Here is a 25,410-nt window from a genome sequence, read left to right on the forward strand (position 1 = left end):
AGCCACTTCCTAGCAACGAGGCTGTCCACGTCTCAGCAAACAAACCATCATCAACATCAAATATCAACAGATATCAGCAGAATCAACAAATAAAGTAAAATCAATTCAAAATGCTCTCCCCAGCTTATATGAGTATTTACCAACAATACAAGCCGACAAAGACTCTGTAGCAATATAGCCAGCCAACACTGCTAAAGCGCACGGCCACGACGCTGACGGTGCAGTTGGCGCAGCGGCTCTCGACACTCTGAAGAAAAGGAAGAAGAGCAAGGGAAATGGAAAGGGCAAAGGACCTATCAGAGCTAAGAACAAGAAAACACAGGAGAAGCAAGACCCTAGCACAAAGAAATATGTCATCAGAGTTAGGGACTTTGAGGCTATGGCGAAACATGTTGCCGAGACGAATGCTGTTGCGGTTCCTCATCGGACTGCTGTAGCTTTGGAGAGAGGTATCTAGGGTGTGTTTAACGCATCTGGTTATGTTGATTCCAGTCTTGCTGATATTATTTATAGTTCGACGATCATTCTCTCAGAAGCTCACAGAGAGCGGTGCAAGAAGGGATCGCCGCTGGTGCTTCTTACTCTCATTTCGTTGAGGTCCTGGAGAAAGTCCGCGGCTATCTCAAACCCATCATGGAAGCTGATCTTTTCAAATCAGATGATCTCGACAAGAAGACGGATATCAAGACAAACCACACCGCCAAGGGCATGTTTGACGTTCTCAACGTCTACACTCCTTCAGAGGAATTCCTCAACGCCTCTGACATCACGCCTACCCCTACAACTGAAACTCAATACACCGTTGAGGAAGAGGTCGCCTGGGAAGACGCCTTCTTCGCTTTTACCGCTCTTCTCCGTGACTATGGTTATCTCAGCCAAGAGATCCATTCGCTCTGGGTGAAGTACGCCAAGGGCGAACTTGATCTTGCCGCTGTGGCTCTGGCTACCAACACAGCGTTTGAGTTTGCCCACAGCATAGAGATGGACATCAAGAAGGTGATGGACAAATTCGGCGGCACAACTGTTTTCGCGCACTTGTGCTTCGAGGCAGCTTGTGAAGGGCTAGGAATCGACAAGGAAAGGAATAGCCCAGGCGCAATGTACAACCTTGCGGCTTACGACGTGGCCAAGGTCCTGACTCTAGACATCATGGGTCTTTTCAAGAGCTAAGTAGATCACAACCGTGACACTGTCATACCTGGAAGCTACAACGGCGCCTTTGGTTGGTATAAAGAGAGGCTCCGTGCCGGTGGCGGAAATAACACTGAGAGGCGGAATCGGGACAAGACGGCCCTGTCTGAGATTTTCCCGGGTTTTCACTTCCTTAACACAACCCTGGTCAAGGTGACGTGGAGGACGAGCTTGTCCGCGGCATAGGCGCTGCGCTCAAAGAAAAGAAAGAGAACCCTCGTCTCTGGATATCGTGGGCTCTTCAGATGTATCTCGACATTGTCCAGGGTCTTGGAGAGTCCATCGGACGCGGGTATGAGCAGTTCAAGCAGGAGAGTCTGAAGATCCAAAAGGCTCTTGTTGATCTTCCTAAGACGGCTGAGCGCAGGCAAGTCCTCCAAGTAGCGACGCGCTGGAACCACGACCCTATCTATGAGACGAACCAGTCGATGATGGAGTTCGGTGCTATGGCTCACAGTGATGATAATGTGGCGTTCCCGTTTCTTCGTCGGAACCCTATATACTGCGGTCTTTTGATCCATCACACGCGAGCTATGCTGCATGTCAATGGTGTCAAGGCTGCTGCGCCCAGCAGAGGTCTTATGACTACTACACAACTGTACCAAGCCCTTCGACAATAGGGTCGTATTCCCGAAGGCCAAGCGTGGGAGGGTCTCGAGGAGTTCTGGGGATACCAAGGCAACCCGTGCTTCTTCGTTGGAAATCCGTCCAAGGACCTTGAGGGCTACTACAACAACTACTGTCTCTGCCTGGGCACTTCACTCACCCATTGGGCACCGAACACAAAGTTAGATGGCTGGGTGTCCCTTTCGTTGGACAGCCGTATTTGTGTGGATAATCCCCATGAGCCTTGGACAATTGCTACTGTCGGAGAACTCTTGACGGAGTGTCTTAAGAAGGCAATGATGGATGGCAAGGGTCATATAAAGGAGGACCTGAAGCAAAAGGCCAAGGAGGCCAACGTAAGCCCTGATAAGTCCCTACAGCAAGCTTTTATTAACAGATCCCAGCTCGAGGCAGTGCCAAAATCTCCAAGTGGTTTCATCGAATAGCTCGCCCAAGTCGTCAACAGCGAAATTCCCCATATTAGCTTCAACTTCTTCACCATGCACAACATCGCATGGTCCCTCCTAACCGATCTCAAGCGCGCCCTCACCGCCGGAGTCGGCCCCGAGTTCCTCACCTACGTACCCTTCGAGTACCAACTCCCCTTTGTAGTAGGCTACATCTTCTCGACGGCCGCGGGGCACGGGAACTCCGATGTCCGAGAGCGCAGCGTGGGAAATGATAGGTTCCTCAACGTCGCCACAGAAGCCATGGACGTGTTTTTATACGAGGGTAAAGGAAACGTTATTAAGGAGGCGAGGGGTGCGGAGGTTGGGCTGGAGGACGTTGAGGATGTTGATGTTGATGGGTCGGAGTTGTGGGGGTCAAGGAAGCTCAAGATGGAGCAGATGGATCGGGATGGACACCTGAGGGGAAGGGCGAGTAATGCTGATATTGCGGAGCTTATGAAGCTTTTGAAGATGATGGGTTGATGATGATTGGAAGGTTATGAGTTCAGGGAACGATGGGATGTGTCTCTTGTATATGACAGGTCTGCTACAGGAATGATATGAATAGGAGTAATGATGCACGAAAGTTGGCGTTGAACAGACTACCCTTAGCATAACTTGCATGCGAGTAGCCTGGTGCCTGAATTCCCGGATGCCCTTAACAGGACAAGAAAGTTTCTATGATACAATACAAATACACGATCCTCATTGACCAAGTAATCAACATAGTCAAGCTCGACTAAACACGTCCTCCAAGTCGAGTCTTCCACACCAGATAACCAGCATATCCCACCACACCCGTCAAGGCCAACCTGCCCACAACCGCCAGTAGATTCTGATTCGCCCTCTCCATGGTCTTCTTCTTCATGACCTTGCTATTCCTTCTAAACGTCTCGCCGTCATTGAGATGTGGAAACGGTGCCTCCACCGTCTTGCCTGTCACAGGGTCCTGAACCTCTGGTACAGGAACACCAAGATACTCACACAGCGGTCCCCAGCCCTCTGTGATGGTATACTCGATATACCGATCCGCTGGAATTCTGTCATGGAATTCCTGGTATTGCGCTTTGTACCATGCAATTGCCTTCTCCTTATCATTTCCGTGGTCATACTTCTGAACCAGAGATCTCATCGATTTGCTATACTTTGCCATATACTGAAGATTTGTATCAAGCAAAAAACAATAAATCATACTTAGTTTAGCCAAGAAGCCCTTTGGGGTGGTTATCAAGTAGATACTATTAAGCATGCTCTCATACCACTTCTCAGGGTCTCGGTTCATGATAATGACTTTAGCTTCAGGGTACAGCTCCGCTAACTCAGGACCAAAGAACGCAGCGGGAACATCACACACAGCTTGACAATCGCCGAGCAAATGATCCCAGTCTGCGCGGGTAAAAGTCCCCTTATCGGCGTACTTTGCTTCCATAGCACGTACCCATTCAGGGGCCCGGGTGGGATTGTTGAAGAGAGTTTGCATGTGGTAACAATCGTGGAAACCAAGCTGCCACAGAGCGTTACGAATACCTGTTGGTCTGTTTCAGCTCACATTTTCGGGTAGTAGGTTACGCGCGTAATTGTTGAGAGGGGGGGCTTATCAACCCCCTGAGATAGAGCAAAACGTACTCAACGTTCCTGTGCGATGGACGCCACAGACGATGACGCGCATTGGCACGATGCGATCAGGGATGGTGTACGTAGACGTCGACATTGTGATGTTGTTTCGCGAGATGACGATGTTTCAATGGAGATGCAGGGAGATTATTGATGCCCAGATCTTCAAGGGTAGAAAGAGTATCCGTAAGTGATGGCCTAACCTATTTCGCTTCGCGTCAAGTGAACGCGCTTGGGCGTCTGTCTCGGTGAGTTTGACCTTGACTCAAGGTGTAGACCCAATGAGACTGAAGCTTGTTTATTGGGGATGCTTATCATGCCGCTAACCAGACTTGTAATACGTTGAACAACTAACTACTGGAACTAACTGAAAACTCTACAAGAATAGAAACAAGATTATTGATGGTGATGAAATTATTAGAAACAGACACAATCAGATTTGGTATCGTGTCTAGAGCTTTCTAGTCCAAGCTTGGCTTTTCTCTATCGGCGCTATGATCCGCTGATGGTGGATGCTCCGGACAAGCCGGTATCGGGTGGATCTCAAGATATGCTCCATTAATGGAGCAACATCAAGTATGAGCCCTTGTTCAATAGGTTGGAGCCCAAAGAGCCTCTAAACTCTAACATGTGATTACAAGGAATGCTAAGTTATGGATCTGGTGGTGTTCATTCGAGATGCTCCGTACTGACTCACCATTCAGTGATTGAACATTACGCGTCAGAATACGAACCCTCAGTCGATTATGAATGTGGGAGGACAAGAGACAACAAGTGACCGCCTCTGTCAGTATCTGCATCTGCACGTCAGTTCGCATGTCAATCACACCAATCAAGGAAACCAAGAGTGTCGATCAACTGCCAGCCCTGCATGGTCAACGTGGAAGGTGATTCTCTGGCCTTCTTCAGCAGAGCAAAGATGGTGTGTACTAAAAATGAACCATCTCGGAAATATTGTCAATAGTCAGAGAGCCTCAATTCCAAATGTCAAAGCCAGTCCTCTCTAGCGCCCAACCGGCCCCTAACCGATCGCTGCAGGGCTGTCCTGTAGCTGCAGAGCCCATCGTCCCCTGAAGCACAGGGCACTTCAAGGTCTCAGCGGCCGGCACGTGGCGGTGGAAGAAGCCCGTTGGAAGCTCTCCCCGTCTAGCTCTGGCTTCTAATTATTGTACCGGCAGTCCGGGTGCAGTGAGCGAGGTCCTTGCTTTTTATCTCACACCCTCCCCGAACGAGTAATCCGAGCGTTTGCTTCTTTTTTTCATGATAACCAAGACACTTTAACCGGACCAATTGAAGGGCGAGTAGCAGACATGATGAGACTGGTCCAAGACGACAGGTCTGAAGCGAGGATTGGCCTGCGTGGGTTGAGCAAGGGAAGAAGAAAATAGTTTGCTTGGTTTGAAGAGAATTCCAGTGTATTAAGTATTTTCATCATATATGACGAGTGTTTTGGCATTTAATGAGGGTCAGATAAGAAACAATTTTCATGACTCGACGCAAAAACACCAAAAATGATATCGCCAGTACCAATACCAATCCAACAACATACCACGAATGCTATGACGAGCCCTTTATAGGCTCAGAAACCAAGGAAACAAGCACACCATCATCATCATATCCATCAACTTATATAGCATCATCGCAGAGTTAATCAGTGAACTAAACCTGGCGTGTCCCGTCTCGGGCTTGCTCTCGGCGACCCACAGTCCTTATCACGCAAGTTTGCCGCCCCCGTAGCCACAACACTACAGAGAAAAAACCTATACAGGCCCAGTTTTGTTTTTCTTGTTCTCGCCCCGGAGCGAGAGTATACACACACAGACAGACACAGAATAGTATGTAAATCATGCCCCCCTTGATCGACAACATGATCAATCCTCCAAACTCAGTTTTGCCCTCGAGGGGCCTAGTCCTTTATAACAAGAGCAACTCGCTTTCCCCAATTTCCAGACCCGATATTTTCTTATCATAAAAATATTCATTCGTTATGCTATCTGAACAGAACGATAGTGGGAGTGGGAGCGGCGGGAGACCTAGCCAGGTACATACTCCCCTCCGCAGGGAAAAGAAGCGAGTAGGCTTCCACTCCAGCAAAGAATCCTCCGGAGAAAGCAGCGACTCAACAACACACCAACAGCAAACACGACAGCAGCGTCAAGATGAAGGTGTTTTCTCACCAGCAGGTTCACCAAAACTAGCTCCCGGGGAATTACCACCTAATGCACCAGATGCTTACGAACTAAGCCTTGCTCTCACAAAGATCTTGTCCGCCGAGCAGGAGAAGAAACGACAGGTTCAGAATCTCACACCAGATACCCCGGATGTAGGACCAAAGAGGCCGAGACCTGCGCTGAGGAGAAATACGAGTTATGATGATCCTAATGAGAGGGAGAAGGCGGATCAGGCGGAGTCGAGGACGACGGAGAGACAGTATCGATCTATGGCTGATGCTCGACAGAGAGCTGATCGGTTAGCTGTTTCTGTGGGGAGTTACTCTGCCCCTGGGTCGCGACGAGGATCGCTTGACCTCGAGGAAGTTCCTTCGTTTAAGCCGTTGATTGAGGACTATGATAATCCAAAGGGTTCACCGCCAGCTGGGTCGAATACCATTGAAGATGCAGGATATTTCGGTCTTCGACAACGCATAGCCAACTCTGATCGCTTTCAGCATCACGCTGCGGCTGAGAATCTGGTCAGATCTCATACCCGCAAAGGAAAACGGGATTTGTTCACACAGCATCCCAACGGCGGACCAGCATCTGGTACAGCTACACCCGTTCTTCAACAAGCATACGCCCACGACTACGTTCCTCGACCGGACCAATATCGTGGTGGTATTCTCTCCTCACTACTTAAGTTGTATCACGATGATAGAACACCAGGTAGTGGAATGAACACGCCCAAGGACACGGGTACACCACTCATGTCGCCTCGTAACTCACCACCTATATCTCGCCCTGGATCATCTAATGGAACGCCTCCTATTCGATCACCGCCTCGCTCACGACCGACGAGCGGTTTGTTCAATTACCACAAGAACAGACACTCGACGTCTTCGCTTGCACTTACGGAGTTGATGAAGTCTTCTTCCATGTTTGCGGCGCCAGCTTCAGCGAATATCTCTGATAAGTGGGCTGAGAAGATTAAACAACAACCGCCTCCTCCTAAGAAGCGCGACAAGGCTCGGATTACTATTCATATTGCGGGTATTATCCAACGACATCGGTACCTACTCAAGCTGTGTAGAGCTCTTATGATGTATGGTGCGCCTACACATCGATTGGAAGAGTACATGACCATGTCATCCCGTGTCCTCGAAATCGAAGCTCAGTTCTTGTACCTCCCTGGATGTATGATCATCAGCTTCGATGATAGCACTACACATACCACTGAAGTCAAGCTCGTTCGTGTACCGCAGGGTATCGACCTCGGACGTCTTCGAGACGTGCACAACATTTACAAAGAAGTTGTCCACGACAAGATCGGCGTTGAAGAAGCGACAAAACGACTGGACGACGTCAACGCACGAAAGGATAAATACAACGTCTGGATTCGAGTATTCCTATACGGTGTCGCATCAGCTTGTGTGGCGCCCTTCGCTTTCCAAGGTCGATTCATCGACTTGCCTATTGCCTTCTTTCTGGGATGTATCGTTGGCATTCTTCAACTTGTCTTGGCACCTAGCAATGAACTGTACGCCCACGTCTTTGAAGTTTCGGCCGCCCTTATCACGTCGTTCTTCGCTCGAGCATTCGGCTCTATCCAAAATGGCAAACTGTTCTGCTTCAGTGCACTAGCACAGAGTAGTATCGCCCTGATTCTTCCAGGGTACATGGTCCTCTGTAGTTCTCTCGAACTTCAAAGTCATAACCTCGTCGCCGGTAGTGTACGTATGGTGCATGCTCTCATCTACACTCTCTTCCTCGGATATGGTATCACAATCGGTGCTTCGCTCTACGGCATGATTGATAGCAACGCAACGAGTCGCTCAACATGCGATAACCCTCTTGGACGGGAATGGTACTTCCTCTTCGTCCCTGGATTCACCATGTGTCTCTGTCTCATCAACCAAGCCAAGTGGAAGCAAACTCCCGTTATGGTCGGGATGGCTTTAGCTGGTTGGTCAGTCAACAGTTACTGCGCCGAATACTTTGGAGGAAACGGCCAAATCTCCAATATGCTGGGTGCCTTGACGATTGGTATTCTTGCAAACTTGTACTCTCGAATGGGACGGCATGTGGAGAATGGATACCTGGACTTTGTCGACTGGTGGAAGCTCAGGGTTCGACCACGATATACCAAGAAGAGAATCGACTCGGACTCCTGGTCCCTCCCAACACTCAACGACCCCGAGTCTCGACCCGGAACACCAGAGAAACACCAAGAGCCCGAGAAGAAGCCCCGCAAGGTCGGATACAGTCTCGCAGCTGCGGCTATGCTTCCAGCCATTTTTGTGCAGGTTCCCTCTGGTCTTGCAGCAGGAGGTTCTCTGTTGGCCAGTATCACTATGGCTGATGAGATCACCAAGAACGGAACAAAGGTAGCATCTGACATGAACACGATGGGTAATCTTGAAGGAACTGCGTTCAATGTGTTGTTCAAGGTTATCCAAGTTGCCATTGGTATCAGTGTCGGTTTGTTCATGAGTGCACTAATCGTCTACCCATTGGGTAAGAGACGAAGTGGACTGTTCAGTTTCTAAGCTGAACGCACATTCATTTTTATACTGCATTTCATTATGGTCATAATATTAGAGCGTCAGTTGTTTCAGGATGGCTTATCACAGCGAATATACAAAAGCAACAAGGGAAATTGCTTGGAGTTATTGTTTTCTTTGTCATATTGGAATTGGGATTGAAGCGACTGGCGCAAAGCAAGCGATGGGTTTCCTTTTTACAATCATACACAGATAAACAGAACTATAGATACGGGACGGTAATGACCGGGATGAACAGGATATACAGCGCTGATATAATAATAATTTTTTTCTACTGAGAAATTGGCTATTTTTATTCTTTAAAACATGTCGTGTTGCACAAGTTGGAATCACATGGAATTTGAGACTCGATCTCGATCCTCAACTGATGATTCAGTGACGTCAGACTTCCCAACACCCAAACTCTCATTCCACTACCTTCACTTACTACCCTCCACCAACAGCTTCTCGAACACAACACAAATTCTAGCCTCAAATTGGCCAAACCTTCTTCACTCCATCAGCCAACGGCCAAAACCGCAGGCATGAAGATCCGTTCATCTCGCATCTCAGGCTCAATAGCAAAAGCCATAAGCCAACGCCACGGCAAGTCAAAGAAAGGCATCATAAAAACCATAATCGCCTTCTTCCGCCTCTTTCGTCTCCTCCTAACACGCTATCGCTCCATCGACTTTCTCGCTTTGCGCAAAGAGGTCTGGCAACTTGATGAAGATGAATATCACGAGTCTTTCCAGACAGATGGAGAAGACAATGCTGAGCTCATACCCATTGGCGATCTAGGGTACAGCGGCTCTACGTTTTTCACGACGGCTAATGAGAAGTATCTCATCAAATCGCTGCCAAGACGCTTTGAGCATGATTTCTTCGTGAAGGAGTTGTTGGATCCGTATGTGGGACATATGAAGTTTCAACCACATAGCTTACTCGTCAGGATCACGGATTTGGTGGTCTCGTCGCAGGCGAGTATTGGTGGTATGATTGGTGCTGCGCCGACACATCATATTGTCATGGAGAATCTACTGTATGGAAAACCAAAGGGTGATGAGGGAAAGAAGTGGGAGACGTACGACCTCAAGCCAAACGATTACTTCTTTCCAGAACGAGATATCGCAGACGGTGCTCTTGTTCCAGACAGCGTTATAGAACGCCTCGTCGATGAATTTCCCGACAAAGTCCGTGTTACACACCAAGCCAAACAAGAGCTTATATCACTACTCTTCGCGGACTCTGCACTCCTCGCCTCACACAACGCAGTGGACTATTCCCTGTTTTTAGTACGATACCCGCAAGGCATGGAAGTTCCAGTTGTGGAATCAGATGCTGGACGCTGGCGAAGGGGTGTTGATGATGTGGATGGGAAGTGGACGTATCGATGTGTTGTGCTGGACTTTTTCTGGGCGAAGCATGCTTTCCAGGCGAGGGCATTAACGAAGATTGTGAAGATCTTTAACAAGGTTGCGCATAAGGGACCGATGAGCATCACAGCGGATCCGGAGGAGTATAGGGAGAGGTTTATGAAGATGGTGGATGAGATGGTCGTTGAAGGGTAAAGACGCAGTATGGGTTTGCTGGTTCATTGTTGCTTGCGGTTTGTGAAAAGCATGGAGTCGGAAGGGATCGTTTTGTTTCTTGATGATGACACCACTTGTCCCTCATGGCGGATAAGAGTCAACTTTGTCACGAATAATGTCTAATGCTCTCAGTTATCTCATATGCTTGAAAAATATCAATGAAGGTCTTTGTAGTCAACCTGTGAATGATCGTTCGTGTAATAAAAAAGCCAGTTGAAGAGTGATAAACTCAGTTGCCTCGTCCCTGGATCCACTCAGTTGACACTATTCCCAAGGAGTTTAAGACGTTGGCGGAGCTGATAAATCACCTTGAGAGCGAGATTTGTAAAATAATGCGTTTTCAGCAGGTGCAGAAGAGCATTGATACTATTGTTGATCCGCATAAGATGATAGCTTTGCCATGAGGGGGATGTGAATGCTCGGTGTTAACGTTGTATCTGGTGTATTTTGCTTTAGGTTGAGGAATCGGTAGTCGATGAGAAGACGCTGATCTGAGGTCGATTTGGAATGGCATATTATATCTGTTGTATAATAGTAATTATATTCGGGTCTTTTTGAGCTCGCATACTACCTGCATCTTTGCCCTTGGGGGGTCTGAGTGACTAGGCCTCGGGGAGCAAAAAAGCTTAGGACCTCTACTCTAAATGTCAAAAGTAGTTAGGTAAGATCAACTTAGAAGGGTTTTAGATTGCTCATTTTCATCACTTAGGATAAAGGTCTCAAGTTTTCTTGCCTCCCCTAGCTAGGCTCACCAGAACTGCGCTGTAGTTCAAAGAACACTGCTGAATACGCACTCCCAGGACAGCGAGCCTTGGAAGGATCGGATGGCTCAGTTCTCAGGAGACAAAAGCCACCCGACCTGCACCAAATTGTTCCTGCCACGCCAGCCTTGATCTCATCACGTGCGCCCATAATTCGGTGCCTCTTCCTTACCTTTCAACCCCTCAACTTCGACTTTTCTCACCTGCACAACACCATCTTCCAAGCTTCACTCCCATTTGCAGAAAAGACATTCAACCCTTTCTCGGAAGCTACCAAGTGCAAAATGTACTCGTGCGGGACTTGCTAGAGGCAGTTCCCTGCAGGAGAGCACTCCCGCGACCAACACTGTAATGCAACAGGGCACTATACACCTGAATGGGAATGCGACTCTTGTGGTGCCGGTTTCCATACCCACAAGCAGTGTATGGACCATATGGTCAACTCCTGCCTCTACTGTTGTCACTGCGATCAGCAGTTCTCGAGCTGGCATGCTATTAGCCAGGTTTGTTTACCACAAGGAACGGGAGAGTTAACGCTGACTGTGGTAGCACTTGAACTCCAGACGGCATCAAGGAATGAGCTACTCGGGTGTTTCAACCTATCAAAAAGGAGTCTCTTGCCCCTTCTGCAAGGCATACTACCAAGCTGCCAGTGGTGTTGTTCACCATCTCGAGCGCGGATGTTGCCCCAACGCACCTCTGGACCGCGACACGCTGTATCAAGAGGTCAGACGACGAGACCCTAATGGCTTCGTCTGCAACAAACTTCTTGAATGGCACGGAACAGTGTCTTACCATGCAACCTCTCTCGCCTTCAACTCACGCTATGGACAATACGAGTGTTACTTCTGTGGCGACTTGTTTAGACAGCTGTCGAGCCTGAATCAGCACCTGGCCTCACCACGACACCAGCAAGAGCTCTATCACTGCCCAAACAGAAAGTGCCTTAAGGAATTTACAACTCTAGCTGGTATGGTCAACCACTTGGAGAGCGAATCATGCCGCTTCCTGCGATTCGGGGCTGTTCAGAATGGTATTCGGGGCTTCTTCTCTTCGGATCGCTTGATTGCGTTCTGAAGGACAACTGGAGTGCATATTGATGTTCGATTAAGGGAAAGAAATCACTGGCATCTCTTACAGGAACACATAAAAGCTGGCTGGTATTAAGTCATGGTACAGTGGTCTAGGAGATGAAAGAGAAACAAACTCGGACTTGAGTTGACCTCGTGGCACAGCCACCCATATGGTAGAACGGGATATTATTAATGATGAAAGAGTCATGTACCATTACCATTCAAGGAGTGTCAATGACACCCGGGTTGTCACATAATCATCTGGTCATATCATTCACTCATTAGCAGAGTCAGCAAGGAGGTCCATCTGCTGTTTGTACACAACTTAGCTTTTACAAATACTTGCTTCTTTTTCTGCTTCTTTTTCATCTCCGACGACATTTCTTTTGTCGTTGACTGGTGTCCTGACTCATTGAAGCATATGGCTCTGCCACTCACAGACGCCAAAAGTAATATGAGCAATCACAATACTACATCGAGTTGCGTCAAAACTGAGGCTGACATTTTATATACTAAATAGGTATGATGCTGTGGCAACACGCAATAAAAGCTAGCGGCTGACAATGATCGGCAACCACCTGACTCGCACCAATGTAGCATCGGTATGGACAATGAAGCAAACGCGGAATCGCAATGGCTTCCGCTGAAGCACGCGGATGATATTAAAGCTGTGGGTTCACATATAACTAAAGCATTCAAGCGCGGATTCATAGGTTGAACGGAAGTCTTGAGGCTCATCCGCGTGCTTAGTCTGGTGCGCTATCAAAAAGGGACTTGGACCAAGGCTTGAGGCTCATCGGACCTTTTGAGGCGAGAAGAAAGGTTACATCGATGGCTTGGCCTTGTATCCGGCGATTGATAGTTCAGGGTCCGTCGAAGAAAATTTTTATTATTTCCGTGCTTGGCCGTGGTAGTCAACTTCTTAACCATAAGCAGTTACTCTGCTCTATCATAGCGATACCCGGATACTCAGATAAGAACATACGATATCAAGCAAATGACTTTTACTCACGGGACTTGTTCCCTATTTCAACAACGGGCCATCAACAAATTAACAGGCACTCAATGCAAGGACCCGACCCCATCGGAAAATTCTTCACATAAGCTTCAGCCTCATACGTTCTTTGCTCAGGAACTCGAACCATATTGGATGGAGCCACTAACTCATAGTTCGACGCCGTCCCGCCCGTTGGGTAAACCCTAGTGCCCGGCCCCATACTCGTCGGGAAACTTGTTAAACCCGTGTCCGGGGATGACTTTGTTGAAAGAACCAACACTCCAAGTTAAGTCCGGATGACAGTAACAGTGGAGGATGTTGGGGAAACCCTTGGTCATAGCAATCAAGTATCAATTCATCGAGAGCTATGTTCTATTCTATCTCATCTTAAGCATACTTGTTCACCATCTTGAGAATGGCCTCGTTAATCTCCTTGGGGTTAGTAGCGCTCAGGTAATGGCCGCCACCCTCGACAAACTCAAGCGTAGCCTCAGGGCTTGAAGTGAAGAGCTTGATATGCTCAGCAGGAACAGTCGTACCAAACACAGGATCGGCAGTGCCCTAATAACAATGATAATTAGTCTCCGCTTAAGTCAGTGGAAGTCAGCGTATTCTATTTCACTCACCTGAAGCCAGTAAACGGGGCACTCGACGTCTCGCAAGCGGAGAAGCAGACCATCCCTCTCAAAGAGGTTGACAACGGCGATCCGCAGCTTCTTTCGGCCCTCGTCTCCGCGATAAACCTGCTTGAGCGTCTCGTCCCAGAACGCGAGCGTTTCAGGAGATGGGTTGCTTCCGAAGCCTACCGACGAAACGAGACCACGCCAAACGTCATCGACGACAAAGTCAGGCGTGGGCGTAGTGCTGTGCCAGTTCTCGTAGAAGGGACCGAGCTGCGTCTTGGGGTCCCAGCAGCCTTTCTCGCGAGACTCGGCGGACTCGTAGTCCATGGACGTGCCAAGTGGGAGAACGCCGAGGATCTGTTCAGGTGGAACGGGTGTGTAAGTCAGGGGGTTTTAACGTAACCGGGTATGAAAAAAGTCCACTACCGAAGGTGGACTTGTACTTCTTGAGAGAAACGTACCTTTTCAGGGGCTAGAAGAGCCATGCGAACGACGATCCAGCCGCCAGCGCTTGTTCCCAGGGCAAAAGCCTTGTCAACGCCAAGAGCTTCCATGACCTGGAGGTTCATGATGGCTGAGTCCCAGTAGGTGAAGTGCTCTGACTTTGAGCTTGTGGCGCCATGGCCGAGGGGTTCAATGGCGAGAAGGTTGACCTTGTCAGTGAGTTCTTGAGCAGAGAACTGTGCTTCAAAGAGAGATGATGCGGTGCACATGGAGTTGACGAGCACAAGGGTAGGTTTGCTAGAGTCGATTCCAGAGCCCGAGACACGATAGCCGGCATCGATGCCTCCGAGGTGGGGAACCTTGATAGTAGATTTGGCAGCCATTTTTGCAAAAGTAAACAAGATGTTCAGTTACGGCACAGTGTTGGTGTGAGTTAACTGTTCCTGGTGCGAGAGATGGAGAGGTAGATAGATTTCTTGGTATGATTCCCAAAAGGAAGAGCTAGAGAACTGGGCTATGTACTTCTCATGACAACCCACCGATGGAAACGTGTGTTATACCTAGCGACGATCAGGGGGGTAGGACATGCGCAGAATTGAGTCGGTGGCCAGACCTTGATCCGCAAGGGGTTACTTCTCCGTGCGATGGACGGCACCGTTCCGCGCCGGACTCGAGCGGAACCGGCGGGAGGTCCGCATGGAGAAGAGTCTAAGAAGTCTATTGTGATCAGACACTGAGAGCGTTTAGAAAACGGGACGGACCGTAGAGTTTATTCTGCCATGTACTCTTCACCAACAACTGACTGTATGTTGAAGACATCACATACTTTTGGTGTGCGGAACTACTATGCAGGCATTGTTTCGTTTCACACGTTTTTTTGTTCCTCGGCATTCCCCACAGTCTGAAAGTCATTGGTGAGAAATACGTTAGAGTGCTGACAGGCACAGGGATTGAACACCGACGCCACGGCGCAGGAACGACTATTCCCGAAGCCAAAAGGAGAAAAAGGCAAGAAAATTCTTATGCATATGATGCATCAGAAGTTGTGCGTGTTCCTGAATCAGTCCCCTGCTGGTAGAATACTACCCTATGAGCAAATATCTATCAGATGTCGCGTAAGCTTGCCACTGCGTGATCGGCCAGTCGGCTCACTTACATAAACCCCTGTCAGTTTTATATCCGAGCTGAAGCATGATTCTGCATGAAGATGTATCATGAAAAGACAATACTGGACAAGTTTGAAGATAGCGTGATAGACTCATCAATAGATGTCTCACTATAGCGTCTTTTGTCTCGCCTTACTTCTTCATCGCCGGATCACGTCTACCGATGAGAAGACAGGGTGGAAGACCATTTCCCGGCTGTGCGGAAATGAATCCACAGCCACGTTCTAGCCTAGACGTCGAGTCCTTACCCAACTGATACCAAACTCTTGGGTCCCATTGCTTTTTCCAGTCAAGTCATGTTCTATTCTTCTTTGGGCTGGAATGTGAGCTGTCAGACGAGTTTTGACCATGGGTTCCACTCCCTGCTCGACATGATACTCTCCTGTGAATAATACATTATGTTTTTAAAATACTCCGTTCCTTTATTCCATTAGCTCTTGTTCTCTTTTGTTCATTGTAATATCATCTCTTTTGACCATGGCCGAGTCTCAGCTCCCAGGCCTTCCTGGCTTCGACAAGCACAACATTCAGCCATGGACTGTCGAAGTCGTTGTTTCTATGACTGTTTTGGCTTTGGTTTCTTGTGGTCTTCGGTTGTATAGTCGGCACTTGAAGGCACAGAAGCTTTGGTGGGATGACTATGTTATTCTCTTCTCCATGGTAAGTTGCCTAGGTATAGTAATCATCACCTACGACGGAGTCTGACAGTCCAGTCATGGAACTTGGTCGTTGTAGGATTCATCTTCGCCATGCACGCCAACGGAATGGGTATTCACGCCGACAAAGTCCCCATGACACAAATCGTCATGATGGCAAAGTGGCTCGTCGTAGCAGAAGTTCTATATGCTTGGAATCTCGGCTGGACGAAGCTGAGTCTTTTGCTCATGTACTACCGAATCTTCCGCGTTCCTTACTTCAAGAAGATGGCCTGGCTCGTTGGATCATTTGTCTTTGCTTGGGTCATCACCATTACCTTTCTTTTCATCTTCATCTGCATCCCAGTTGCCAAACTCTGGTATCCCGATCTCCCTGGCCGATGCATCAACCAAGTCGGAACATGGATCGCCAACGCCGCTTCTACCATTTTTACCGACATTGTTATCTTGTGTCTACCACTTCCTCCTATTTGGAAACTTCAGCTCGGCAAGTCTGAAAAGCTTGGTCTTACAGCCGCCTTCGCCATCGGATCTTTCGTCGTCTTCGCCTCAGCTTATCGAACCAGCGTTCTCTTCACCTACACCAGCACCGATCCAAGCTACACTCTCGCCCCTACAGTGGGATGGACCGAGATCGAAATGTCAGCCGGCATCGTCTCAGCGAATCTCCCTACAATGTTGCCTGTTCTCCGACTCGTCGCCAAATTTACCGGCCTCAGCAGCTTTGCATCTACAGTTCGCAGTAACGTCAGACCATCAGGCGACAAGTCAACAAAGGGCCTCAAGTCCCACGAGAACACTGGCGCTGGCAGGAGTTCCAACGGCTCTGCATCGACGAACACGTTCTACAGACTTCCCGACGACAACGACTCAACCGATTTGATCAAGGGGCCGAAATTCACAGAGACATCAGCACCAGTCAACACTAAACTAAGGCCTGATGTTGAGGGCTTTGAGCTCACTACTACGACCTACAACGCCAAAGTCGATGGTGGGAACTCGAGCAGTGAGGAGATATTGCAGGGCATAAGGGTGCACCGAGAGTTCCAGCAAACGACTACACGATCGCCATAGTCGAACGAGTCCGGGTCAACGGAAGTCATTCTATTGTTATATAAACTAGATACTAAAAGCAGGCGGTAATGTTAGAGGCGTTTGTATTTTTCGATTAGATCTAATACCCAATAAACAAGTCCTTCTTTCGAGATAATGTCAGTTCCTTCAACCTTACATCTAGAAGTTACTATGCTGACCGGAGTAAGGTCTCCTGTTTCTGCAGCCCAAATAACGATTAGCTTTCAACCATCGCGGAAATTATCGTCCCTGTCGATCAAAATCCAGCCATCAAACATGCGACTCCACGTTAACATTCCTCATCGTTCACATAGCCGACCATTTCCGCGAAAGTTTCAGCCTCTTTAATCTCACTTAACCCAGGGCAGTCCTTCGACATCACCATGAGCTCATCGTGAGGTTTCATCTGGTGGATGCAGGCTCTAGATGGGGATTATTCGCTTGGCACATTCCCCAGAAGATCCAACTCGGAGAATTAGAAGCCTTACTTGGCCAGAGCGCCGAATAATGCTTCGCTCGATCGTGGATGCCATGTGGGAGGAGGATTTAGCGAGTTCCGATATCTTTGATGGATGGATGTAACCTATATCCACCCGGGAATAGGGACTCATGCCTGTGTGTTTGTTCAGGGAACAGGGTAGCAATGATTCACTCCATGAGTTAGAGCTTTTTGTGTATAATTCAATGATGTTGGCTTTATAAATGCCTGAGACTTGGAGTCCTATGGTTTCGGGCCATCGGCTTTGTTATGTTCACTATATGAAGTACCACCAGAAAATGAGGAAATGGTTGGAAATGGCCTGAAGACTGATATCATTTCTAGCAATCAGAGGGACAATCCCTCTCATTTAGCCGTTTCATATCAACCCTTTATCTTCTGATCAACCTACGAACACACGCTATATTCATGGTCGTGTAGCAGAGCATCAGAAGCAGCGCTGAATCTTGCTCCCAGTGGTTATTGCATCGATGAAAATGCTTTGAGAATTGTGTCACAGCTGAGAACCAAACTGGCCTATATATGTATAAACGCAGCGAAACATATTCATGTTATTCTTGGTAGCTGTTTGTCAGTGGAAGCGCATCGATAACAAAATGTTGGTGTTCACACAAACACTGACGCTATCGCTTGACTTTGACTGCACTATGTGGAATGAGCTTTAGACTCTGGAAGAAGATGGTCAAAAAAAACCTGTTCAAGAGGCTCTTGAATTTATGTTAACTTACCTAAATCTTTTTATTATTTACGACTGAGATCCTAAGTTTTACGTGCATAAGAAAGAATGGACTAAAGTCAAACAATGTACATCTATCCCATACCGGATAAGTTACATGTCTTCGAATTATCAATGCAGTGGATACAGGGTAGGCCTATCTTATCTCCACGTGATCTTGGACAGCGGCTCATCTCAGGCTAGCTGCACCGCTCTTTGGATATCGATGTTGATGCCCCTGGCGAGACCGTGTTACTCTGCGCTGCGCATTTCAATGAAGCCGGTTTAGCTGTTGATATTTCCTTTGTCCCCCTGCGTCTTACCGCCTTTAAGCAATCCCCAATCAAGCGCCCCATTGGTCAACAATTCTACAGCAATCATCTCTTTCTTCAGCGCATCCTCCACAGACACGTCACGAAACGAAGCTCCCACCAAAACTTCCTGCCGCCCCTCCCCCGCCGTTTTCTCCACGAACCGATCTCGCATACTCCTTTTCCCAACACCCAACGATAACAAACTCAACTCTTGGAAATACAGTAGACACAAGATCTTGGGAACCCTAGTGCTCTCTTGAGCGGAGCGATACAAACCGCCATCATGAGCCGGACGTTGACGAGCCGGCAGGCCGAGGAGCTGTTCGTACAGGGGAGCTTCTGGAGCTTTGATTTGCCCATCTGACACTGCTGCAGGCATAAATCCATCATCGCCTACCTCGCCGCAAATAACCTACAAGAAAGCGCCAATGCCATGAGGACGGAGCTCAGTCTTGGAGAGGATGCTTTCGATACGGCTACCGCGAAGAAATACGAGACGCTGCTGGAGAAGAAATGGACAAGTGTCGTGCGGTTACAAAAAAAGGTACGGCAACAGATGCGCGTATCTTAGCTTTGCTAATCGAGCGATCCGTAGATCATGGACCTAGAAGCACAGAATCAGGCTCTCCAAACAGAACTTAATAGCGCTACACCGACATCTCTCTCTAACCGAAGAGGAGATCCATCTTCTTGGCTCCCAGCCGGTCCCCCACGACACGTCCTTCAATCGCATCGAACGCCCATCAACTGCGTCGCCTTTCATCCGATCTTTTCGTCTATCGCATCCGGAGATGAAGACGCCACTATCAAGATCTGGGATTGGGAGTTTGGCGAGCTTGAAAGGACGGTGAAAGGTCACACCAAAGCGGTTCTCGATCTCGACTACGGTGGTCCGAAAGGTCATACGCTGCTTGCGTCTTGCAGTTCCGATTTAACTATCAAGCTATGGGATCCTTCGAACGAGTACCAAAATATTCGCACACTACCCGGTCACGACCATAGTGTGAGCGCAGTCCGATTTATACCCTCCGGAGCTCCTGGGGCGCCGTTATCTGGAAATCTGCTCGCGAGCGCTAGTCGAGATGTTACAGTGAGGATATGGGATGTCACGACAGGGTATTGCGTCAAGACGATAAGAGGGCATGTCGACTGGATTCGTGATGTCGCTCCGTCGCTGGATGGAAAATACCTGCTATCGACTGGTAACGATCGAACAGTGAGACTCTGGGATATTTCAGTACCAAATCCTGAAGCCAAGCTCGTCATGATTGGGCACGAGCATTTCGTCGAATGCTGTACCTTTGCGCCACCAGCAGCATACTCGCACTTGGCTACTCTCGCCGGAGTAAAGAAGGCGCCTCCAGCAAGCAGCACGGCGGAGTTTATGGCGACCGGTGGCAGAGATAAGACGATCAAGTTGTGGGATGGCCGAGGAACCTGTATCAAGACCCTGGTAGGTCATGACAACTGGGTTCGAGGCCTCGTGTTCCATCCAAGCGGCAAATTCCTTCTCTCCGTATCCGATGACAAGACGATTCGATGCTGGGATCTGAGCCAAGAAGGAAAGTGTGTCAAGACCGTTGAAGGAGCCCACGAACATTTCATTACAAGTCTGAGATGGGCGCCGCCTATTATCAAGGACAAGGGTCCGACTGAGGAGGCCAATGGTGATGTGGGCACTCCCAAGAAAGCGGCGGCGGCACCTCAAGATGTGCAGATCCGCTGTGTCATTGCTACAGGAAGTGTAGATATGTCTCTTCGAATCTTTTCGCGGTAGTTGGATACAGCATATCTGAGTATTGGACATAAACTAGAGGAAGCTGCTCACGATGACCCCGTGGCCCAGCGACGTGCCAAAGCGCACGATGCCGATGCAGGTCGCCCGCGACATGCCTCAGCCCCCAACAGAGATTCCCTTCTATCGAACGGCCGGAAACATCCCATCCCAATCCGTCTCGACTTTTTAAACGGTTCAGAAAGGCGTATTTCTTTTCGCCAGGAACCGGCACTCCCATCTATCAAATCATAACCATATTTATAACAAAACAACAAACCAAGACAAACCTCCTTTCTACCGATGGTCCCACCCGTCAAAATGCGTCTGGTGCATGGGGATTTTACGAATAATGTTTGATACCCAAGCGATATTAGGTACGGACAGTTGATCTGATGATTTGCTGTTTGGAGGGAGGATGAGTGAGTGAGGGGACGGGGGTTGGGATGGAAAACTTTTGGGGAAAAAAGCAGGCATAGACGTTAGGGGCATCATAGAACGGAAATTTTACGTATTTATTTTAATTATTGAGCGAGTTAAGAGTCTGTGCTGTACCAAAAAGCTATGTGATGTGATTGACAAAGCATGAGCAAGTCAGAGTTGTTGATGATATTGAGGGGAACATTGATGTGATGATCTGATAGAGCCTCATGACGGATTTCTTAAGGCAAGTAATGTTGATTTCGCCTTTCCGTTCAGCCACTTCTTACATAAATCGACACTGACCTAACGTCCGACTGTTTAATTAGTGCGCCTCGTAGTGGAAATGTCCTAATTATTCTGTAGAAATGATGAAAGTGGTCGATTGCAGGTACGCATCAATGACGCCACGATCAAAGAAGTCCCACTGTTGATTCACCTTTGGCCGCCAAACATGTCGATTAGAACGTCATCAATAATTTGTACTTCTTTAATAAGGTAAACATGCCTGTGTAAGTAGCCGCTCACTCTGCCATACCTAACTTCACCTTGTCAACCTCAATGGAACAATAAAGAATCCATCTTCAGCGACACATCAACACCATGTCTGCACGTATCGCTCGATCTTCAATGGCCTTGAGGCCCTCTCTTCCTATCCAGCGAGGCTTTCGCACAACCAGATTACTTCGACACAATGAGAAGGAACCTATTGGACCGAAATCTCAAGGTAAACCCATGAGCAAGGGTGACAAGTAAGTCGTGCTGCGGTAGAGTTGGAGATGTGGCTGATGATGAATAGCTCGCAGATCGTGATGCTGGGAGGTGTTGGTCTTGCGATCGGTCTAGGTTTCTTCTTCCTTATGTCTCGACCCGAGAAAGCAAAGGAACAACCTATCGAGGGTGTAAAATCCAAGCCCGTGAGCCCCAAATAAAGAGAGAGCGAGAGAATACGAGATACGAGAGAGTCTGGGGTTAGCAACGTGGATATGCAGGGTATAATGATCGATGGCGTAAGCGATGATTGAATAAGAAAATAGGTCGTCCATAACAAGCAGAACCTATTACAGCTCCAACTGCATTATCTACCAAATCAATGAGGCAGGTCGTCATGTTACGGCATCTCCGCACCTATCACCGCAGAGCTTATATCCCTGTCAAGTTGGCCGTAGGATCTAGTTTACAGCCTCAAAAGAGGCAGCCAAGCCAAAGCTATATCTCTATTCGTCTGTGATGTGATATACACGTGCGTGTCGCAGTCAACAGACCGCGTAATCAGCACACGACGCGCATTTGAATCATTTTCAGCCTTCTTAGGCGTTTTTGTCTCCCGCTATCAGCCCTACTGGGAATAGGCAGTGATGTAGTTTCCATGGTTATATAGCGGTAGACTGAAGCCTGCCCTCAGTCGATCTGACAATCCCCCACTTCAACCCCTTCTTAACTTTCCCCACATACAATGGACGGAGACGGCTTCTCGGTCATTTCACTTACCTCGCTCGGCTCGAGTATTTCTCACCGTGTGTTGTCCAGCGCCGAAGAGCTCAATGAATTAAACACTGCGCTAGAAGTACCCGACGAGCGATTGTCCTCTTTCGCGACGAGGTTGTATCAGCTCCATCAGCATGTGGGCGTTCTCGAGACTGCGCTAAATAGCGCCAGCGCTATCTCGGGTCGATTGCAGACGACGATAAGTCAGAGTCTTGGATCGTGCGATGTTGTCGCGACTGTGTTGAATAAACAGGTCATGAGACTGCAGGCCGAGACGCTGCCGTTGTTGGATGAGGTGTTTTTGGTGGTTTATAGTGATGCTGTTGTTGCGTTTTCCCGGCTTTTTGCGTTCTTCGCAAAAGTGCTGTCGATGTGAGTGGTGCTCATCTCGCTGTGTGAACGAACGTTTATTCATGATGTGCTAGCAAAGTTCGGGATGATCAAGATTCTGCTCTCGATACCAAGAGTGGAAGAGAGATCTTTGATCATGTTAACAGAGCTTGTCAAAAGGCTTCTCAGACAAAGGATATTATTTTCACTGGATCGCAGAACGACTCTTATGCATCGAGTAGTAAAGGTCCTCTTCCTGGCGATATCGAACCTCCGCCTTATGAACCAGCACAGCCTTCTTCAGCTCAATCGCCGAGCTGCGAATCACCAAGTGGATCTTCAGGGTTTGCTAAAGGTCTGTCTTCGTTGACAAACTCGTTCAAGGCCATGACAGCTGGTCTCTGGCCTAAGCCTGATCCTTTATCCACAGCTCTGTGTCAAGCGGCTCTTCGCGGTGATGTTCAACAAATGAGCGGCTTACTCGCACAAGGAGCGAACATCAACGGACGAAACGGAGAAGGCAATTCGCCTCTTGGCTGTGCTATCCTGGCCAATCAAGAAGACGCTGTGCGGTTTCTTATCGGTTCTGGTGCCGACACCAACGGCAGAGATATGAAGATTCCACCGGTCTTCCTGGCCGCATCAGTTGGAAGCATTGGCGTTGCAAAGATGCTCATCGACCAGGGCACATGGAACGTTAACGCTGCCAGCTGGTCTGGACAATCATACTTTGTCGATGTATGCAACAGTGAGAATCTGGAGGGTATTCAGCTTCTTTTGGACAACGGTGCGAAGCCAAACACCACGAACACCTCTGGACGACCGGTTCTTGCACAGGCTGTCAAGAAGGGTAACTTGGAGCTTGCTAGGATGCTGCTTCAACATGGCGCGAATCCAGACACTAGCGATCTGTCTGGCAATTCGCTATTGTCTATCGCAGCGAGCCAGGATCGTATGGATATGATGAAGCTGCTTCTTGAAAGTGGAACAAACGCAAGCTCAAAGAACTTGAGTGGACTATCTGTTCTCGCGGACGCTATTGCAAAGAGAAAACTCGACATGGCAGAACTTCTTCTCAAACATGGCGCCAATGCCAGCGCAAAGGATCTCGTCGGCCACCCAATTCTCGTCATAGCCCTCCGCGACAGCAAACTCTCACAGAACGAGAAAATTCGAGTCGTCAGGATGCTTCTCGACCACGGCGCTTCACCAAACGTATCAGACGGAACATGGGGCGTCGCAGCGATCTGTTTCGCCATGGAGACAGGCAACACCGACCTCGTGAAGATGATGCTCGCAGCTGGTTCCAACACCAAGAAGAAGATGAGCAGCGGCGAGACACTTTTGCTCTACGCTATTGATAACGGGAAGAGGGATCAGGCTAAGCTTCTTCTCGAAGCTGGCGCTGATGCTAATGCGGCGGATAAGAAGGGCAGAACGCCATTGATGCAAGCTATTTCGAGGAGAGATACGGAGTTGATAAGGGTTCTGAAAGCACACGGCGCTGATATGAATGCTGGAGGGTGTATTTCACCGCAGGAACTGGCGCAGTCGATGGGTGATCTTGAGATTCTTCAGATATTGGGCTTTGGCTCTTCTTCACAGAGAGGACCAGCTCGAGCGCATTCACCACCGCCGCCTGGATATGATGCAGCGATGGGCAAAGTATGAAGAAACGTAGGAAATAAGTGGTTGATACCCCGAATAATAATTAATATTTCTAGTTTCCCAAAACGCCGTCTATGTCGCTGTATTTATTGCTGGTTGAGAATTTCCTTCAACCACCACACATGTATCCTCTCATCCTTCGTCAACTCAGGATGAAAGCTTGTTCCTAGCACATTACCCTGTCTAACAGCGACGATGTCCCCTGAATCGTCCTTGGTATTGGCTTGTGAGACGCCAGACTTCATCTTATCTACTCGACCTGGTAACTTGGCCAGGACCTCAACTGGTGGTCGTCCATCGTCAGACGAACCGATGACTTCTTCCACGACGGGTGCGCGGATGAAGACTCCAGGGAACGGTTTATCGTCGTTTAAGAAGGGGAGGCTCATTCCTGACTCGAAACTCTCCATTTGACGACCAAAGTGGTTGCGGTGAACGCGGACTGCGAGACCACCGATGAGTTCTTGACCACCTTTCTTGGTAGCATTTGCCTCGTCTGAGAGGAGAATAAGGCCTGCACATGTTCCCCAGACTGGCCTCTTCTGGACCCTGATCTATGTCAGTATTTGTATCATTTATGGGACGGGGACCGCTTACTTGACGAAATCTCTCAATGGCTCAAGGAGACCAGATTGAGCGGCGACGAAAGAGATAGTGGTGCTCTCGCCGCCAGGAATGATCAGAGCATTGCACTGATCGAGTTCTTCTTTCGTGCGAACCTCGATACAGTGGAATTTCGTCTTGGAAATACCTTCTGTAGAAGAAAGGTACTCTGCGGCCTTTCGAACAAGATCGATATGCTCAGCAAAACCACCCTGAAGGGCCAAGACACCGACCGTAAGACTGATCATTCTGACTTGGAGTTCTCAACAACAATGATTTGCTAGAGAAATATGAGATGATAAAGACAAGGAGCGATAACGGACAGTTTAAACTCGGAGCCTTTCACCGAAGGCAAAAAAATCTTAGTCACTCGCAAGTGACATACAAGATAGAAAGGTTCCCCAGATTCTGGTGATGGGTACCGGAGTGACCCAAAAGGGATAAAGACGTGCATTAGAGCGCATGTAGGCTGCATGCATGACGGAGCCGCTAGAGCGAGAGTACCTCCGGACTACCCCGATTGTTCTCCGGGCTAAAAAAAATAAGAGTTGAGGAGGTGGTTGAACTATATTGAGTCAGTTACTTACTAGAGGTTGTTGGTACCGGAGTCTAGAAGGGCTGAGAGAACAATACGTTTGGACAATGGAGGAGAGTGAA

The 25,410-nt window shown here is 48.5% G+C and overlaps 11 protein-coding genes across 11 annotated transcripts; 8 read left to right on the top strand and 3 right to left on the bottom strand.

Moving 5' to 3' along the window:
• Positions 1-110: 110 nt before the first annotated feature.
• FOBCDRAFT_291182 (uncharacterized protein) lies at positions 111-2,243 on the top strand (the record flags this gene model as incomplete). The annotated part of the gene is made up of 6 exons (XM_059611781.1): positions 111-132; positions 183-433; positions 514-1,153; positions 1,345-1,742; positions 1,812-2,153; positions 2,202-2,243. The coding sequence occupies 6 exons, from the start codon at positions 111-113 to the stop codon at positions 2,241-2,243; spliced, it is 1,695 nt and encodes a 564-aa protein (XP_059467052.1).
• A 28-nt stretch (positions 2,244-2,271) lies between these two features.
• On the top strand, positions 2,272-2,788 carry FOBCDRAFT_291185 (uncharacterized protein). The gene has a single exon (XM_059611782.1). The coding sequence runs from the start codon at positions 2,298-2,300 to the stop codon at positions 2,727-2,729; it is 432 nt and encodes a 143-aa protein (XP_059467053.1). The 5' UTR covers positions 2,272-2,297; the 3' UTR covers positions 2,730-2,788.
• A 68-nt stretch (positions 2,789-2,856) lies between these two features.
• FOBCDRAFT_26914 (P-loop containing nucleoside triphosphate hydrolase protein) lies at positions 2,857-4,216 on the bottom strand. Its single transcript, XM_031180046.3, has 2 exons — positions 3,873-4,216; positions 2,857-3,773 (listed from the first exon to the last, which is right to left on the bottom strand). Exons 1-2 carry the CDS (start codon positions 3,955-3,957, stop codon positions 2,986-2,988), a joined length of 873 nt encoding a protein of 290 aa, XP_031045933.2. The 5' UTR covers positions 3,958-4,216; the 3' UTR covers positions 2,857-2,985.
• Positions 4,217-5,468: 1,252 nt separating this feature from the next.
• Positions 5,469-10,337, top strand: FOBCDRAFT_180034 (uncharacterized protein). The gene is made up of 3 exons (XM_031180045.3): positions 5,469-8,530; positions 8,632-8,795; positions 9,021-10,337. Exons 1-3 carry the CDS (start codon positions 5,848-5,850, stop codon positions 10,125-10,127), a joined length of 3,954 nt encoding a protein of 1,317 aa, XP_031045932.3. The 5' UTR covers positions 5,469-5,847; the 3' UTR covers positions 10,128-10,337.
• A 765-nt stretch (positions 10,338-11,102) lies between these two features.
• FOBCDRAFT_26926 (uncharacterized protein) lies at positions 11,103-12,339 on the top strand. Its single transcript, XM_031180043.3, has 2 exons — positions 11,103-11,412; positions 11,459-12,339. The coding sequence occupies exons 1-2, from the start codon at positions 11,335-11,337 to the stop codon at positions 11,984-11,986; spliced, it is 606 nt and encodes a 201-aa protein (XP_031045930.3). The 5' UTR covers positions 11,103-11,334; the 3' UTR covers positions 11,987-12,339.
• Positions 12,340-13,313: 974 nt separating this feature from the next.
• On the bottom strand, positions 13,314-14,563 carry FOBCDRAFT_219843 (Alpha/Beta hydrolase protein). The gene is made up of 3 exons (XM_031180042.3): positions 14,064-14,563; positions 13,606-13,959; positions 13,314-13,540 (listed from the first exon to the last, which is right to left on the bottom strand). The coding sequence occupies exons 1-3, from the start codon at positions 14,427-14,429 to the stop codon at positions 13,367-13,369; spliced, it is 894 nt and encodes a 297-aa protein (XP_031045929.2). The 5' UTR covers positions 14,430-14,563; the 3' UTR covers positions 13,314-13,366.
• A 1,065-nt stretch (positions 14,564-15,628) lies between these two features.
• Positions 15,629-17,179, top strand: FOBCDRAFT_26934 (uncharacterized protein). The gene is made up of 3 exons (XM_031180040.3): positions 15,629-15,872; positions 15,926-17,079; positions 17,131-17,179. Exons 1-2 carry the CDS (start codon positions 15,690-15,692, stop codon positions 16,940-16,942), a joined length of 1,200 nt encoding a protein of 399 aa, XP_031045927.1. The 5' UTR covers positions 15,629-15,689; the 3' UTR covers positions 16,943-17,079; positions 17,131-17,179.
• A 1,202-nt stretch (positions 17,180-18,381) lies between these two features.
• On the top strand, positions 18,382-20,437 carry FOBCDRAFT_249358 (WD40-repeat-containing domain protein; the record flags this gene model as incomplete). Its single annotated transcript, XM_031180038.3, has 4 exons — positions 18,382-18,791; positions 18,846-19,014; positions 19,066-20,214; positions 20,285-20,437. Exons 1-4 carry the CDS (start codon positions 18,754-18,756, stop codon positions 20,435-20,437), a joined length of 1,509 nt encoding a protein of 502 aa, XP_031045925.2. The 5' UTR covers positions 18,382-18,753.
• Positions 20,438-21,171: 734 nt separating this feature from the next.
• FOBCDRAFT_219851 (uncharacterized protein) lies at positions 21,172-21,859 on the top strand. The gene is made up of 2 exons (XM_031180037.3): positions 21,172-21,416; positions 21,464-21,859. Exons 1-2 carry the CDS (start codon positions 21,268-21,270, stop codon positions 21,594-21,596), a joined length of 282 nt encoding a protein of 93 aa, XP_031045924.1. The 5' UTR covers positions 21,172-21,267; the 3' UTR covers positions 21,597-21,859.
• Positions 21,860-21,937: 78 nt separating this feature from the next.
• Positions 21,938-24,185, top strand: FOBCDRAFT_219853 (ankyrin repeat-containing domain protein). The gene is made up of 2 exons (XM_031180036.3): positions 21,938-22,524; positions 22,578-24,185. Exons 1-2 carry the CDS (start codon positions 22,121-22,123, stop codon positions 24,151-24,153), a joined length of 1,980 nt encoding a protein of 659 aa, XP_031045923.2. The 5' UTR covers positions 21,938-22,120; the 3' UTR covers positions 24,154-24,185.
• A 9-nt stretch (positions 24,186-24,194) lies between these two features.
• On the bottom strand, positions 24,195-25,291 carry FOBCDRAFT_26957 (PdxT/SNO family). Its single transcript, XM_031180033.3, has 2 exons — positions 24,748-25,291; positions 24,195-24,699 (listed from the first exon to the last, which is right to left on the bottom strand). The coding sequence occupies exons 1-2, from the start codon at positions 24,999-25,001 to the stop codon at positions 24,237-24,239; spliced, it is 717 nt and encodes a 238-aa protein (XP_031045920.2). The 5' UTR covers positions 25,002-25,291; the 3' UTR covers positions 24,195-24,236.
• Positions 25,292-25,410: the final 119 nt, after the last annotated feature.

This window comes from Fusarium oxysporum, chromosome IV (assembly GCF_013085055.1).
Source record: "Fusarium oxysporum Fo47 chromosome IV, complete sequence".
Lineage (NCBI taxonomy): Eukaryota > Fungi > Ascomycota > Sordariomycetes > Hypocreales > Nectriaceae > Fusarium > Fusarium oxysporum.